The sequence below is a fragment of the Micropterus salmoides genome, unplaced genomic scaffold (assembly GCF_014851395.1).
Source record: "Micropterus salmoides isolate LMB-PRFRI ecotype aquatic unplaced genomic scaffold, ASM1485139v1 Ms_hic_scaffold_20, whole genome shotgun sequence".
NCBI lineage: Eukaryota > Metazoa > Chordata > Actinopteri > Centrarchiformes > Centrarchidae > Micropterus > Micropterus salmoides.
In genome coordinates, this window is record NW_024041151.1 from 30,097,126 (window position 1) to 30,114,467 (window position 17,342).

The 17,342-nt window shown below is 39.1% G+C and overlaps 1 protein-coding gene across 3 annotated transcripts; it reads left to right on the plus strand.

Moving 5' to 3' along the window:
* Positions 1-3,272: 3,272 nt before the first annotated feature.
* Positions 3,273-15,164, plus strand: LOC119914400 (excitatory amino acid transporter 1-like). Of its 3 annotated transcripts, none has more exons than XM_038733701.1 (10): positions 3,273-3,469; positions 6,238-6,390; positions 6,494-6,631; positions 8,621-8,825; positions 8,917-8,959; positions 10,326-10,606; positions 10,702-10,935; positions 12,469-12,663; positions 12,777-12,911; positions 14,126-14,336. In XM_038733701.1, exons 2-10 carry the CDS (start codon positions 6,252-6,254, stop codon positions 14,334-14,336), a joined length of 1,581 nt encoding a protein of 526 aa, XP_038589629.1. In that variant the 5' UTR covers positions 3,273-3,469; positions 6,238-6,251. The 3 variants fall into 3 exon arrangements, with proteins under 3 accessions (XP_038589629.1, XP_038589631.1, XP_038589632.1); XM_038733703.1 differs by having other exon boundaries at positions 6,248-6,390; XM_038733704.1 differs by lacking the exon at positions 3,273-3,469 and having other exon boundaries at positions 6,252-6,390; positions 14,126-15,164.
* Positions 15,165-17,342: the final 2,178 nt, after the last annotated feature.

The following is a 17,342-nucleotide window of genomic DNA, read 5'->3' on the forward strand; positions in this document are numbered from 1 at the left end:
TATTCAACTATTTGTTTTATTTTTAGCTTAATGATGCTATTTGACCAACAGTAGTGTATTGACAATTAGTGCCAAATATATATTGACATTTAGATCTCCTCCACTCTGTAGGGTGAGAGTCTGCAGGACTTAAAAATCAGGCAAAAACACAAAATATAAAGCGTGCAACGTGTTTCAGCGTCGTCAAGATAACATGATAAAGTGGCAGAGGGCTGTCCCGTTCCTGTTTACAGCATTTTGAGCCCTTGCAGCCTTTTAAACTCAATCACTTTCCAAGTGACGTCAGTAAAGTCTGTGAGGGTTCAGGACTTAGGGCTTAGGGGGACACTGGGATTGGGCCAACAACTTCTGCTTCTGCTGGACCACTGGACTCCACTCAGTCTAACTCAGTCTTTTTCTGTACAAGTGTATATAGTTTACTATTGAATACTTTATCACTGTATTTGTTTCACATTTATATTTAAATAAATATGAGCCTGAAAATTGTGTTTTGTATTGTATTTTTGTGGATATGATTTTACACAAGACGATGTAAGAATACATGTTTTGGGTAGTGAGATATTTGTGTATATTTCAAATACAGATCTCAGCAGTACACATTGGACAAAATTCCACAAATGTGTAAAAAGTGTTGTAAATAGTGCTGCAGGCTCACTGCAAATGACACTCGACTCTGTAGCCTCTCTAAAAAAGAAAATAATAAAACAAAGATGGTTAGCTCCATGGTATAATACTGAAATTCATTTTAACAAATTAAACTTGAGAGGAATTGGCGTTCCACCAAACTGGAAAATTCTCGTTTAATTTGGCAAGATAGTCTTAAAACTTATAGGAAGGCCCTCCGTAATGCCAGAGCAGCGTACTACTCGTCATTAATAGAGGAAAATAGGAACAACCCCAGGTTTCTTTTCAGCACTGTAGCCAGGCTGACAGAGAGTCACAGCTCTATTGAGCCAAGTATTCCCATAGCTCTCAGTAGTTACGACTTCATGAGCTTCTTTAATGATAAAATTCTAGCTATTAGAGACAAAATTCACCAAGACCTGCCCTCAACTGGCACCGACTTATCTCTTAACTCAGGAACCTTAGAAACAGCTGTAGAACCAGATATATGTTTAGACTGTTTTGCTTCCCTCAAGCTTTACCAACTAACTTCAATAATTTCTTCATCTAAACCATCAACCTGCCTCTTAGACCCCATCCTGACTAGGCTGCTTACAGAAGTGTCCTCTCTCTCTGTGTTCCTCTCTCCTGCCCTCTCTCTCTCTCTCTCTCTCTCTCCCTCTCTCTCTCTCCTTTACCCCAACCGGTTGAGGCAGATGGTCGCCCACCCTGAGCCATGGTTCTGCTCGAGGTTTCTGCCTCTTAAAAGGAAGTTTTTCCTTGCCTCTGTCGCCTAGTGCTTGCTCTTGGTGGGAACTGTTGGGCTTCTGTAAATATCATCATAGAGTACGGTCTAGACCTGCTCTTTTATAAAAAGCGCTGTGAGATAACTGTTGTTGTGATTTGGTGCTATATAAATAAAATGTAATTGTATTGAATTGAATTGACAAATGTTTACAAATGTAACATGACCCATGTGATTTTACACATCACAAATGTAAAAATACATATTTGTAGATAGTGAAATATTTGCGCATCATAGTACACATTTGTGGATTGTTTTCTGTGGGTTACAAATATGAAGATTTCCAAATTCCTGTAAAACCAAAATCCAAAAAAGAACCAAATGTTTGATGCTGTGTTTTACTACTTTCCATGTTTTGTTCCGAGAACAACAAGATAATATAACTCACTTATTTATTTTACTTGGGAAATATCATATTCATAAAGCAAAAGGGTCAAAAGCCATTCTATTGTCCTTTTTGCAGTGAATTAAATTTTATAACACTACAAAATGTGAAAATAATAGTATAAAGGCAATCTGATCTTACAATATTTAGTTGACTTTATGCTAGTGTAAGCGCTTTAGCAATGTAAATTAATTATGCATTTATGTTATATTACTTTTATTTTTTATGTTCTTTTGAATGTTGATCTTTGAATTGTTGAAAACACTCTCCGTCTGTGCATTCAATGTAAACTGTTTAAAAACTAAATTTAAGTCCATTGTTCACTCGGGCTCCTAAGCCATTAAATTAGCCACTGTGTCCATCAGCTGGGCGCTAACTGTGTCTGTCTGCTGTTTGCTGCTGAGCAGGAAGTGTACAGCCATGTGCTGTGAGTCAGAAAACCAAAACAATGAGCTAAAAGACATTAAAAGGCTCCACAGGGCTGACGGGACCTGAAGAGTTGGGTGATAGACCTCTGTGGGGTGTGGAGTGATTTGTCCATTGTCCAAAATAAAGTATTGATAAGTGCAGCTTTAAGTACACTGTTGGATCTATTTTACATTATGGTAGTTACTGGTACTAAAGTAAGAGATCCAAATACATCTTCCAATCTTGAAATAGAATACACTGTGGACATGAAATATGAGATAAGATTTTAATTTTGATCAATAATTCTTCAAATTAGCAGACAGCTTCTTCAAGCCATTTTTTGGTTTAAACTGACAGAAAGCTAAATTGGGTCTACAAATATAATTAAGCTATTTTAAATATCACTTCAGTCCTGATACAAGTAAATTGTTTGGATCACAACAAACATCTACAGACATGTTGCACTCATTAGTGTGACACTCACTAGGGAATAGTGTTTGTAAAAGGCTACGTGACCTGATTTGAGGGGTATTCTTCACTAATTATGTTAAAGTTCACCAGGGAATATTTTTCCATACAGTGAGGTCACTTATTACAGCAGCTCTACTTTTTTCAGCTAATTGTGGTGTGTCATTTACTCCGCGTAATTACCTCAAACTATAACACTTCCCGAGTGGGATGATGTGTATCAGTTAAACCTGGTTATTGTTTTATGCCAGAAACAATTCCTTATGTGTCTCCACAGTGTACAGACTCCATTAAAACAAGCAAAAAATGATGAAAACACAGAGGAAAGGAAGAGGGAGGAGATGAGGAAAAGAAAAGAAGTGAGGATGAGTGGAGGAAGATATCTGATTTTAGATGAATCATTCCCCAAGCAAATGCTTTTCACAACTACTCTCAACAAAGTTTTTCATACATCTAGGCTTCGTCTGAAACTGTGTCACAGGGCTAACAGTGTTATTATGGGAGGACCATTTTGTCCTCTGTCTCCCTCCCTCCCTCTCTCTGTCTCTCTTCTGGATGTCTCCCCTCCTTTGTTTTTCTATAGCAGCAGGTGCAGGAGAGCACTCTTTCCCACACACTCAGAGTGCTTCATGTTAGAGCTCCAACTTCCACTCACTCTGTTCTTCTGAGTCCCAGAAGCTCCAGTAAAACTCCTGCACTTCTTACCCTGCCTCGCTGCTGCTTCACAGGCCTGCCAGGTCAAACTACAACAGTGAAGCATTCTGCACGGAGAACCGAAGAACAAACGCCGGTTTAAAGAGGTATGTGACAAACTTCTTTTTTTGTTCTGCTTTAAAATGTATAGGGGCACAAGTTGTTTTAATTGGCTATTAGATATGTAGGTGGCGTTGACCTGTAGCTATGAAGTAGGTTAATCACAATACTTTTGGTTGACTCTTCCTATAGAAAGGATAAAGAAATTTTTATCTAAGAAGGAAAGGCAAGGCAAGTTTATTTGGAGAGCACATTTCAACAACAAGGCAATTCAAAGCGCTTAGCCTAAAACATGGAAGCATTACAGAGAAATAAATAAAAAAGACATTGAAATACAATTTAGGGTGAAATAGAAAATAAAAGCAGGATAAAACGGGACAGTAGAAATTAGTGTGCAGTGTACTTCTCCAGCCTTGAATTTGATTTAATTAAAGGAAGTCATAAAACAAAAAAGGTAAGGTAAATGAAGAACATGTTTTGTTTTTATTTGTACTGTTTTTGAGATATGTGCCTCTGAAACCATCTCCATCAACCCCAACACACTACAAGTGAATGGTGCTAAATTTCTAGTGCCAACCAGGGAATTAAATCAGCACCTGCCAACTGTCAAATACATGGTGCTAAATGTTTGCTATAGCAGGTAGATATTTTAGGTCACCTGCCACCATGGCAGATTTTCTTCAATAAATAAATAATGAAATAAATATTACTTATAAAAAGCATTTTTTAGTTAAGAACAGTCAGGGATTATGGATAAACAATATATTCCATATTTCTACTGTCAAGAACCACTGACTCAGTGTTTACAATTCTGTTGTGTTCGTACATAGATTTAAAAAGTGGAAGATGATGAATTGAGTAGCCGATAGAAATGTTCAGTAACCTGCCACAGTGGCATTTCATGGATTTCAGACTTTGCTCACAACATTAAAAAATTGTTGAACTCAAAAGTGACTATCTCAGATGCAAATATTTCTAAATGTGGGCAAATTAAGCTCACACTATTGGCCAGGCTAGAAACCACAGAAATTACAGGAGAAAACATGTTTTTTTTACAACAGTATGTATACAGTATGTATGCTGCATAAATGAATTACTGATTGTTATTTTCCTTACTGTTCATACTGGCCATGAAGAGATCCAGTGTGAATTCAATGTAGAGACTGGGGGACAGTATGCCCCCTCACTATTCTGAGCAAAAACACTTTCTAGAGTGTGCTGTTTCCTCCAAAGCTATGTTCATTTCAGTGCTAATTCACCCTTCGTGTTTACCTGGATGGTGTCCCAATTAATGCTGAAGGGAAGAAATCTTTGTCCTTTCTTAATCCCTCAAAGGAAATGCCTGAAATTTATTTGCTCATTGCTGTCATGGAAAATTTGTAGTCCTGATGAGGGATTGAGAAAATAATTTAGTTACAACAAAACGTTGCATTTGATTAATTAATTAATTATTAATTAATGTGAATGACAGAGAGGTACTAGTAAAGCAAATGAGCTGGGCCAGAGGTTCCATCTCCTAGGACAGTAACTGACATCTGGCCCAGAGAAAAGGGATGCATAATCATTTCCACAATCTAGATCTAGGTTTCTATGTTTTGGGGAGCAGAGATCCTCAAAACAGTCACACAGCTCTGACCTAAACCCTACATATGTGGGGTATGTAACAAGAGAAGATATATATATATAGCTTGTCACACTCCTCTCTCAGTCAGAGCATGTTGTTAGCTGGCTAAAGCTAATGTCTGTATTATCACCTGAAATGGCCAAAAGTGTCAAACAAAGACACTACAGCAGTCAAATTTTCAGGAATAAAGCCAATAATAAAAATCCATTGAGCATACAAGCCACATTCAGACCATCCAGACATGACGCAACCTGCACTTCGCATTGTCTGATTAATGGAGACAGCAGCAAGTCATTCAATCCACTGGAGGGTGAATGACGAACAGTAAAGTACTGGTGCCCCCGTGTGGCTGTCAGATCTTCTGGCCATGAGATCACTGCTACACTGGATCTTTCCAAACTCTGCATCAAAACTGGACCATCAGTAGTCCTACAACTAAAAGTACAGTAGGAAGTGGAAGACAGGAGCCCCGTTGTAAACAAAATATCATGGCTTGATTTAGGCTAAAGTTAACAATTACAGTTGTCCACCGCAAAAAGTTTAATTATACATGTGATGTTAATGATTACTATTCTGTAACATAGCTTTTTCCCCCCAAATGTGTCATTACTGGGGGGCTTTGGTGCTCATGATCACACTTGACATTTGCCATTCTTGGACGATTTCTGGACAACCAAGCTTTGCATTTTGTTCAGTAAGCTTTGAACGTTTAAACCCTGGAGAAACAACATTATGTTGCAGAGGCTGGTTGAACAGAAGCTATAGCCAGTAGAGGAGCTGCTGGATCTGCAAGTGTTTTCTCCATAATTCTCAGAAGGTCTGACGTCCTCCAGGATAAGAATTGCATTAAAGAAACAGTAGAACCAAAATAGGGGCACAAGTTGAACGCCGCCCACTCATTCATTTAAATGAGGCCAGTCCATTGACACAGCAGGGGGCTCCTGCAAAGAAAAGCACGGTGGTCAGGAGGAAAAGCAACTAAGCATGACTACTCTGAGGTACACCTCTTTCAGCCTCGCAAAGAAACACCGTTGATAAAAGATTGTACATTTGGAAGACACCTGGTTCATTCTAAATCAGCTTCAGCCAAAATTTAGATTGCAAGGTTTGCAATTTTTTGTGCCTGACATGAATTTGCTAGCCTGCTGATAAGACTACCATGGTTCTTTTGCTCTAATGGACTCATTTTAGTTTACTGCAGCAGGATGCAGCGTTTAAGGGAGAGCATTCACATACGCACCATGAAGGCAAAGAGGAAAGTGGAGGAGATCTCCAAAGAGGACGTCCAGGCTTTCTTCAAGAAGAATGCCTTTGTGCTCTTCACCGTTGGGGCAGTTATTGTAGGTATGTATGCCTCTGCAAGCTCTCAGACTTCTTTCAGTCAGAGTCTTGTTAATGCAATGGAGACACATATACATACATATAATGCATACACTTGTCTCTGCAGGTATTATTCTGGGCTTCACGCTCCGGCCGTACAAGATGACCTATCGAGAAGTGAAGTACTTCTCTTTCCCTGGAGAGCTACTAATGAGAATGCTTCAGATGCTTGTTCTCCCTTTACTAGTCTCCAGTCTAATCACAGGTATAACCCATTCACGCATCACGCCATCCATGTAACTGATCTGTCAATGGATTTAGGACATGTCAACATTCACTTTGCTTGTGTCAGAGTTATGATTCAGTTTCTCTTCAGTGGTCTGCTACGTACGATGTGATCTCTGACCTTTCCTCAGCTGCATCTCTGCTGCTGTTTAAATGAATCAGAAATTGAATGATGACGTCAAAAAGCATGATGAAGTGAAGGATGAAGTCAAAAAACATAAATGGGTCTGACAGGAGCAACTGCTGTAATGTGGCTTGAGTTTAACTCACACATCCAAAATATCTGATACCAGTCTGAACAGGGCAAACTCACGCTGGCAAACAATGGCAGCTCAGTAGAGGTGGTTCACAAGATGACCATCTTTATAAAGCAGTAATCAGTGAGGAAGCCAGCCTCACCCCCAGCATGGTGATGAAGAGATTCCCACTGTTTCAGTTGCAGGGAAGACTTGGTTTGCATTGTGGCAGTGGACTTCCAATTTCCCTCTGCCCTTGAAACTCTCTGTCTTTATTTCCAGCTTAGCTTCTTGTCCATCAGCCACTGCGTGTTTCTGTCTTCATCCGTGGACCAGTTCTTTCATTGATCTTTCTGAGAGCTAAACTGTGTATTTAAATAGAAATTTTTTTTAAATATCATGAATGTTTTTCCGGGATTCCATGGATTATATACTACAGGTTTATGTCAGTTTTACATATTTAATCTTTGTTTAGGAGAACACTGTTTTTCTCAGTGTGGTAATGGCTCTACATACTACAATATCCATGAGCCTCAGTTCCCATAGAGAAAAGCCAATCAGACATGGGATTAAGAGCTGTAACACTTTATCGAAACAAAACTTTAGGCCATAGCTTTTCAATTATTCAAAAATGTACCCAGAATTAGTGGTGATCTAATTTCAGGTGTAGATTGTGTTGTGGGATTTTAAAGAACATAAGCTTTGGGTCCTGTTCACTGCACATGCAACAGAATTTCGGGTTAATTGACTGACTTTCTACTGAAATGCACCGTGGGAATCATAGTTAACTTTGGTCCTTACATTTTTTGAGACTGTGCAAAGAATCTTTTGTAGGGATAATTCAGTGGGGAGAGTTTCTTGCCCATTCAAGCCTTAACTGTCTGCCAGTTACTACTATTGACTATGCAAACTTCCAGAACTATTACTAACACTCAAAGCAACTTGTCCTACTCCCCAATATTATTCATCCAGCCTCTGTACAAGAGTTGTCACTGGCAATCATTTAGATCCATAAACAGTAACTGATGAAGAACTGAGGTGAGATGGCGCTTAATTAGCATTTGTGACTCATAGATTCAAGTTGGGTATCCGAGCAGTGAGGGCACTACCTCTTTAATGTCTGTGTATTATGCCAAAAAAATCAAAGAAGATCCGAACACAGTGTGTTAAATAGTTGGGTTCTGTGAATATATATATTTTTTCTGATAGGCTAGGGGAATATGTTTGAAGAAGTAAACTCCATGTTTGAGCAAAAAACTCTTTCCTCGCCCTTCACAATGCAGTATAGTTCTTCACCGTGCACTGTAGTGCAACACAGCATCACAGTTGAATGTGGTTGGAAGTACAACAAAGCTTTTTCTCTGTACATGATTAGCACAGTGTTGCCGTTTGAAACCATTTTAATTCTAATCACTGTTACAAACTCAAGTTGGAAGCACACCATACACGCACAAAAGGATACATTTTTCTTCATTATATGTCATAACCAGAAAACTCTTGTGTGGATGCTCTTCTTTTAAAAGTGTGACAATTTCCATTGCCTGGAAGCACAATCCACTCCAACTGGTTCATTTAAAGATGTTAATGGATAGTATTTAAGAACCACTTAACACACTGTTAGATAATCAATTTATAATCTGCCAACTGATGAAGAATAAACATACCGGGCAAAAACATTTTTTATATGTCTTAATACTCAGATTTCAACAGCATTTCCACCCTCTGTCCATTAGGAATGGCAGCTTTGGACACCAAAGCCTCAGGAAAGATGGGCATGAGAGCTGTGATATACTACATGACCACGACTTTTATCGCAGTCTTCATTGGTATCTTAGTCGTCCTCATCATCCACCCAGGAAAAGGATCAAAAGAGGAGTTTGGAAAGCAGCAGATGATAGAGCAAATCAGTCCTGCTGATGCCTTCTTGGATCTGATCAGGTAGCCTGTATAGAAGAACAATACTATTCTCAAAGTTTGACTAAAACCGGTGACGTCATCTCTTAACCCACTGCGTGATTTCACATTTCAGAAATATGTTTCCACCAAACTTGGTCCAAGCCTGTACACAGCAGGTGAGCTTCACAATTAACACTTTGCAAACTATGCAGTACTTTGTGCACATGATGTCTTAAAATAGGAAATACTTTGACAGCACCCCACCCCCCATTACACCCCACAAAATAACAGATCTAACACCATACTGATGTTGCTATCCTTCTAACAAATTGAATGACTCTTTCCTTGTTAGATCATGCCATATCTACTGATCAAAGTTGACATTTTGAGTAGAGTTTATCCTCTGAAGAGCATGAATGGGCTCAGCAATCTGCCCATTAGAGTTTGACTTTTCTTGTGAACAAGTCAAACTCTAACCAGATCTAGTGCCACCAGACGGTGTGCGAGAGAGAATGCCAAGAGTATAATATTTATATAATATGGGGGGCTGAAGTTTGGCCCAAGAATCACTATACCCAATTAACATTGGTCAGCTAAGGCCTGACAACTCACATTTTAAGCCTTAAAAAAACTTAAACTACGCCATTGTGTTAATTCCAAAACTCTCTCTTTGTCTGCCTCCCCTAAACACGTGCACTCAGACACTGAGGGCCGACCTACCCCTTTACAGTCTATACACCGCAGATTTCCTGAGTGTTGTTGAGACACAGTTTTGTGTCCTATCCAAGACCCTGCCCAGTGCTTCTATGATTTACTGGTTATCTTTGATATCTGATGCCCTAACATTACTGGAATCACATTTTCACCACAACAATGATTCTAGCTGTATGAGTTGGGCTAACTTGATTAGATAGTTTAGCTTATAGTGAATATCCACAAACAGAGCAAGTTTTCCTCATTCAAATTGTAATCATTTCCCATTTGAGCAGGCATAGACTCTATAAAACAAATAAGAGTGTAGTAAAAGGTCCGTAAAGTGCACTGAACCAAACTGAACCAACCTCAGTATGGAAGAAAATTAGCACAAACCCAGCACGAATATGTCAATATTCTCATGCCTTGTTGGCCCCAGAGGATGAATCCTCTGAAGACCATGAACATCCATAGCAAATTTCATAATGAAGTGAATGAAGAAGTTGGTCCGTGAGTAGTGCTAAATGAAAGGTCATTGGGTCACTAAAAACACTGGACTTCATCCTCTGGGGAACTATGAATAACTGAAGTTAAATTTATGACAATCCAGTGATTCATTTTGAAAAGATGCTGTATCTTTTCATAAACCAAAGTGTTTGTCAGAGCAACATTTTCAGTGCCTCTAGAGAAAAGGTCAAGGGGCCTTCAGTAAGGATGAGCCAGGAGGACATTAAACCATAATTTAACTCAAAGTGTTATTTCCTGATTCTGAGGGGTGACATAAATCAGCTTCAGCTCTATCAAAAGCCACTGGTAAAACCATGATCCTCTAATTCTATCATTCTGCAGTTCAAAACCAAATATGACAAGCGAGCAGTCCATGTGACAGTGACAGTGAATGACACCCTCTTCAACTCCACCAATGGCACCCAAGAGGTCATGGAGACCACCAGGGTGGAAGTGATCCCAGTGGCGGGTCAGGTGAACGGGGTCAACGCCCTCGGGCTGGTGGTCTTCTCCATGTGCTTTGGTCTAATAATTGGCAGCATGAGGGAGCAGGGCCAGCTCCTGAGGGATTTCTTCGACAGCCTCAATGAAGCTATCATGCGCCTGGTTGCGATCATCATGTGGTATGACTTCATCCTGAGTGGGAAGTTTTTTCTGTTGCACCAATGTCATCATCACACTTACCTTCAATTTCTTACTGTTTCTCTCCTCCTCTCAGGTATGCTCCTATTGGCATCATGTTCCTAATTTCTGGAAAGATTGTGGAGATGGATGATCTGACACAGATGGGTGGCCAGCTGGGCATGTATACCATCACAGTTATCATTGGCTTACTGATCCACGCTGTTATTATTCTTCCTACTCTTTATTTTGCCATTACTCGGCAAAACCCCTTTATCTTCATTGCTGGACTCCTGCAAGCTCTGGTAACAGCCCTGGGGACCTCCTCCAGGTGAGTGGTGTCCAACACATCAACAAATGATTGACAATTGTTCCTGACATAAACAATGTAGCATTTTGGGAACTTTGCTTGTTTTGCTACCAAACCTGCAGTTAGACTGTTTATCCTAGATTTTAGCCCAATGACTGGAACCAGTTGGAAACAACTTGCCCTAAAAAACAGGCCTTTGAACTACTTAAAACCTGTTTTGTTTGCTAAAAGTGTCAGTGTGCTTCAAGCTAAGTTGTCTGTCTAAATGTCAATTTATATACCTATTTGACATCAGAATTGTGGGTCTATGGTGTGAAAGTAGGGTTTGAATTTCTTTCACAAGCTCTGTTTTCTTGTTTAGTCACACAATTATTTCACCTACCAGTCACTTTTTGTGTATAACACTGTGAATGTCTTCGAGGAGAGACTTTCTGAAAGCATGACCTGTTGTCCGCATATGAACGATTGTAACATCACACCCATTTCTTTGGTGAAAGAAGTAGCATTACCAGCTAAAGTTGGAATGATCCACTTTGTGTTGGTTTGAGGTGCCACCGACAAAGTAAAAAGTTCAGGCAGAGTTGCACACCATGATCCTGCAGATTCTTCAGTGTGTGAATGTTGTAAATGGCTTGAGAGAGAGAGTTACTTTGAAAGTTCCATTTTAGACAGCCAGAATGATTTTTTTCCAAGTTTCATGTAGATTTTGGGTTGTAATGATGTAGCCAAATCTGTGTCTGTTTCAGATGGACTACTTTTTAAATTTTTACACCTCTACTCATGACTCACCTTTGATTTGTAGCAAACCTTGCAACATATACATACAGTATAACAAAGACAGCTTTGGAGTTGCCTGGAAGACCTGTTCTCCTGTTTCCAGTCTGTGTTAAGCTATAGGCTAAACATGTGCCAGACAACTCACAGTGAAGAAAAATGTCTTTTTGCTCATCTGAATGTGAGTTTGATGGCAAACATTTATATTGCTGGTGTTCAGTACAGGTACAAAAAAGCTTACACTGCATCTTTAAACTGAACTGACTAGACTGAATCATAATCACTGACTGAATCAGTAACTTTTAGCAGTGGAGCTCCTCACTGGGGACTGAAATGTGTTTTATTTTGAACTAAACCGAATGTACTGTACACGGCTGAGATGACAGCGGTGCTCTCAGTCACCAGTGAGGATACAATGGGTGACAATGGTGATTCAGCACAATCAGTTCACTTCAACTATTTGTTGTTAAATATTTGTTTGTACATATACTAACCACCTCTAGACTTACTACTCAATTGACAGAAGTAAAACAAACCATACAGAACATCATCAGCTTACTGATGTAGGCCTACTGAAGTGAATTTGAAAGAGATGCAGTCACTTAGCTTAGGGACAAAGGGAACCAAGCAAAAAGTCACTGACTACCAATATTTGAATGGAACGAAACGATTCCAGCAAAGTGATTCATAATTTCCACCTCTAAAGCATATTTCCCAAAATGTCAGGCTGTTCCTTCAAACAGTTTTTAAAAAATCTGTTTCCATTCTTGTATCTCCCAGCTCAGCCACCCTCCCTGTCACCTTTAAATGTCTGGAGGAGAACAACAAGATTGATAAGCGAATCACACGTTTCGTGCTGCCTGTGGGCGCCACAATCAACATGGACGGAACTGCTCTGTATGAGGCACTGGCGGCCATCTTCATTGCCCAGGTCAACAACATTGAAATGAACTTTGGTCAGATCATCACCATCAGGTAAAACCTACTTATATAGCCAAAGCTAATGCTGTTATCAGCAAGAAAAATGCAAATAAATAATCCCCAAAGTAACACACATCGTTTCATCAGTGTGTTTCTCTTCACTCAAGTATTACAGCAACTGCAGCCAGTATTGGAGCTGCTGGCATCCCTCAGGCAGGCCTGGTCACCATGGTGATTGTACTGACCTCTGTCGGACTTCCTACTGATGACATCACTCTCATTATTGCGGTTGATTGGTTCCTGTGAGTAGCTTGACATCCATTGAACATCCTGAAAACACAAGTGCGTGTGACATGTTGCTTGTTTAAGTGCTGTAAGTGTAGCTCACATCCCTGCATCAACCATCTCTGTCATCTTAAAGGTCAATAGCAGCTCTGTATCTACTACCACCTGGTGACACACTTCTCCTCTCTCCCTGGAGTCTTGTTCTACATCTTCCCTTTTGTATTGAATATTTTTTTGCAATGAGTTTTAACATAGAAACATAATTAGGTTTCCCAAATTAATCATTTCAATTAGAATACCCTTCCCAGAAATTACTCCGCTAACTGGGGTAATAAGAAAAAAAACTTCTCTCCTTTAACTAGGATGGACCAAATATGAATGTCTGTCAAAGCCCTCCTTAATGAAGGCATGCCCTGCACTGAACAGTAAGTATAGTGTCTAATGAATAAGAGCCTGCATGGAGAAAATTACGGGGAGTTTCATAAAGCAAGGTTATGGCACACTCCAGTGAATCTAACTTATTGTGTCTCATAAAGGAAATTTAAGAAGGAAGTTTAGGAAATCTAGCCTAATTTAGCATGTCCATCGAGACTGGCCCCGACCATAGTTTTCAGGCGAGTGTTAGAATCAATCTGCCAGATTGAAACTGTGATTTTTTTACTTCCAAGCAGCCCCATAAAGGAGGTTTTAAAAAGTATGGACACAACTCTCATTGTGAAAAGTTGCACCTTGATGTAATTGATTATAAACAACCTATTTTTTGGCCAGGTGCAGTGACTTCCTAGATTTTATTTTAAGATGCCTAACAATATCAGGCAAAGGGACTGCCGATGAAAACTGTCCTGTGGCTAACTCAGGTACATTTACATTTGTTTTGAATGGTGATCAATGTACATTGTCCCTCTTAAAATAAACAATAAATCAAATCAAATTTCAGATTGCACTGCATATAATAGAAATAGTCCAGCACATAACCCTTCCCCCATAAAACCAGAGTAAAGGTTTCCAAAGCTATCCCACAATGCATCAAGCACTTCTGAAGAAGAATGCTGGAAACTTGAATCATAACCTCCAGGGATACACAAACAGAGTGGGTAAATTATTTCATTTGCATACATTTTTTTTTTAAAGTAAAAAATATTGCTGCACTCACCTGTGTATCCAAAGCATTTTCCTAGGTATTTTCCCATCCATTCTCTGTTTTTTTGTTTGTTTTTTTGCTGGGGTTTAGGGACCGTCTGCGTACCACAACCAATGTTTTGGGGGATTCGATTGGAGCCGGCATTGTGGAGTTCCTGTCTCGACACGAGCTACGCAGCAAAGATGTGGAGATGGGAAACTCAGTGCTGGAGGAGAAGGAACGGAAGAAACCTTACAAGCTCATCTCCCAGGATAGTGATTTTGAAAATGACAAACGTGCTCACAGTGAATCAAACATGTAGTTCAAACCTCATCATCTGTAACATCTGGTAACACATACACCTGGTTCTGTTTTGGTGAGCAGGGACCTAATTGTGACATATTGTTGTCATAGTGTCATTATTTCACATGTTATTAACATTTCTTTATGGTCATAAAGTGAATTTCTTACATTCCTCGTTCATCCGAAATTGCGGAGATGACTTATATATATATAATATATGAATCTGTCATTTGTTTCAAATAGGTTGGCAGTTTCTGTTTTGTCTGTTTACCACTTTAATGGTGTTTTGAAATATACAACAGAGCATCTAAGGCCATTAAGCAGGAAAAGAAAGTAGGCTGCTGGGTATGAACAGTCCCATACAGTTATGGATGGTATCATAAGGAAAGTGACTGCATTTGAAGAGGTTATGTGAAGAAATCATACATTCAGAGTTTTACCATCTTATCATCAGGACATGGTTAACTGAACTCAAAATCAAATCTTATCTATATTGTCCCAATATTAGCTTGTTAATATTGTGGTTATTACAGGTTATTACAGACATTTTATGATATTTGTGTTTCAGTGGTGTGAGACTTTCTCACACATCTAGAATTGCAAATGCATGTGTGTGTGCACATCCAAATTTTGACTGTGTGTGTTGATTTTTCTACCAACATTGCTCATTTACTGTAGATAAGAGACAGGTGAATGTGTTGGATCATTACTGCATGTTAAAGGCTCTGAATTCATGATGAAGGTGTGAAACAGATATTCAAGTCTTGACCGAAATTCATCAACTTTTTGTGAAAACAATCTTAGTTTTTGTTTATTATAACTTCAGTGAAATAAACAGGAAAATGCCTTCCCGGCTTGTCTCTTTTTTGTTTAAAATGTCAGAGGTTGTTTCATGGTTTACATAAACCAAATGTATTTCCTAATTACTGACTTTCTATATCTGAAAATAGTATCATAACAGTCCAGTGAAATGACTGCTTGTATGCTGATTTATCAAAGAAAAGGTCCCTAAAGGCAGAGATCATCATTCTGTGGTGAGTGTGGGTGACATGTTCCTTCATCACCATGAACACACACACACACACACACACACACACACACTGTAGTTTATTTGATTCGATCCCACATACACCATGGCCCAATACTCACTAAGAGTAGATGTTCCTCCTGTTTGAGTAATGTTTGCTTAAGATAATAATAATAATAATAATAATAACTTATATTTTTATAACCCTATTAAATAAAAGTACAAAGTGCTTCATAAAAGACAAACAGGGCAAAAAAAAGGACATGAAACCCCACCACCAAGATAAAATGCATGAGGACAAAAAATAAAAATGGAAAGCATAATAGATTGACTATAAGAATAAAACTAGAACAAATAACAACAGCTCACATAAATTTAGGAGATGCCTTCAGATAAAAGCGCATTTTTAAAAAGACACTGAGTTTGAGAGCCTTATTTCCTCCAGCAGGTTGTTCCAGAGCCTCGGGGCCCTAACAGCAAAAGCTCAGTCTCCTTTACTTCTAAGCTTTGACAAGAAGAGGAAGAGACAAGAGACCCCTGCCCAAAGATCTCAAACTACGCATAGGTTCATAAGGAGTTAAAAGGTCTAATATATAAGCAGAAGCCAAGCCATGGATAACCTTAAAAGTAATCAATAAAATCTTAAAATCAATCCTAAAAGAAACAGGAAGCCAATGCAAAGAGGCTAAAACAGGAGTGATGTGATCGTACCTCATGGTTCCAGTACAAAGCAATGTTGCTTAATTTTGTACAGTCTGTAGACGTTTTAAGGTTTTATGATTAAGAGATGTGAGGAAATAAAAGCATGTACAACAATTTCTGCACCTCCATTTAAAATGGACCTAATTTTAGTAATTTATTTGAGTTATGTGTTGCTCAGAACATGAATTGCTCTCTAATGAAACACCAAGATTTCTAGCAACAGGCTTGATGTGTTGTGACAGGTGACCAATAGGTGGCAGCTTTGAGAGGTGTTGGGGACCATTAACAATAATTTCTGTTTTGTTGGAGTTTAGTTGGTGAAAGTTATTTGACATCCAGTCTTTTATATCTGCTAGGCAGTCCTGTAGGGAGATCGGTTGGTGGGCTTTACAGAAATGTACAATTGTGTATCATCAGCGTAACAGTGAAAAGAAATACCATGTCTGTGAATCACTTCACCCAGGGGGAGCATATATATGGAGAATAAAATTGTATGTAAAAGTATGAAGTAAACAAGTTCAGAACAGTTCCCAATATGCCCACCCAGTGCTTCAGTCTATCCAAGAGAATGCCGTGGTCAATACTATCGAATGCAGCCCTCAAATCCAGCAGCACCAGAATAAAGCACAAACGGGCGTCTGGATTAAATAAGAGGTCATTGGTGACTTTCAGAAGGGCTGTTTCGGCACAATGATGTTGACGGAAGGCAGGCTGAAATTTTTCAAAAGTGCTATTCCAATCCATAGCAGCCAGTTAGAGATATTCTTTTCCAGGATCTTTGAGATAAAAGGCAGTTTTGAAATATGGTGATGTTTGTCAAGGATCCAGGCCAGGTTTTTTCAGGACCAGTTGAACACAAACAATATTTTAAATAGTCTAGGACAACAACCAGTCGACTGTTTAAAACTGATGACAAATGTGTGCCAATACACTAGTAAAGACAAAGTACAGATATCGTAATTAATGTGAAGTGGCTCCAGGAGTCCCAGATTGGGCGCACAATATCTTAAAATGCAGGGTTAGGGCAAATACCATACTATAATAGGAGTAGTAGTTCTTTCATGGCCACATAGTGGACCAGGACACCTATTTTTTTTCTTCTATGTTCAAGCTTCTCTACAATCTCGTTTACAGCTGCTAATAATGCAATTTTGCTAAATTTTTGGGCTGTTTTGTTGTGCAGTTTTTGAGACTTGTGTGTTTTTCAGCAGGTTTATAAGGTCCAGCGTTGAATGTGGACTATAATATTGATGTTGGTCAGTGGGAGTGAAGTGAGAAGGCCAGGGAGTTTTCAGT

Coding starts and splice junctions, on each gene's coding strand:
- LOC119914400 (XM_038733701.1), top strand. CDS start 6,252: ATGCAGCGTTTAAGGGAGAGCATTCACATACGCACCATGAAGGCAAAG. Junction 6,391..6,493: donor CGTTGGGGCAGTTATTGTAG/GTATGTATGCCT, acceptor TTGTCTCTGCAG/GTATTATTCTGGGCTTCACG. Junction 8,826..8,916: donor GCCTTCTTGGATCTGATCAG/GTAGCCTGTATA, acceptor TTCACATTTCAG/AAATATGTTTCCACCAAACT.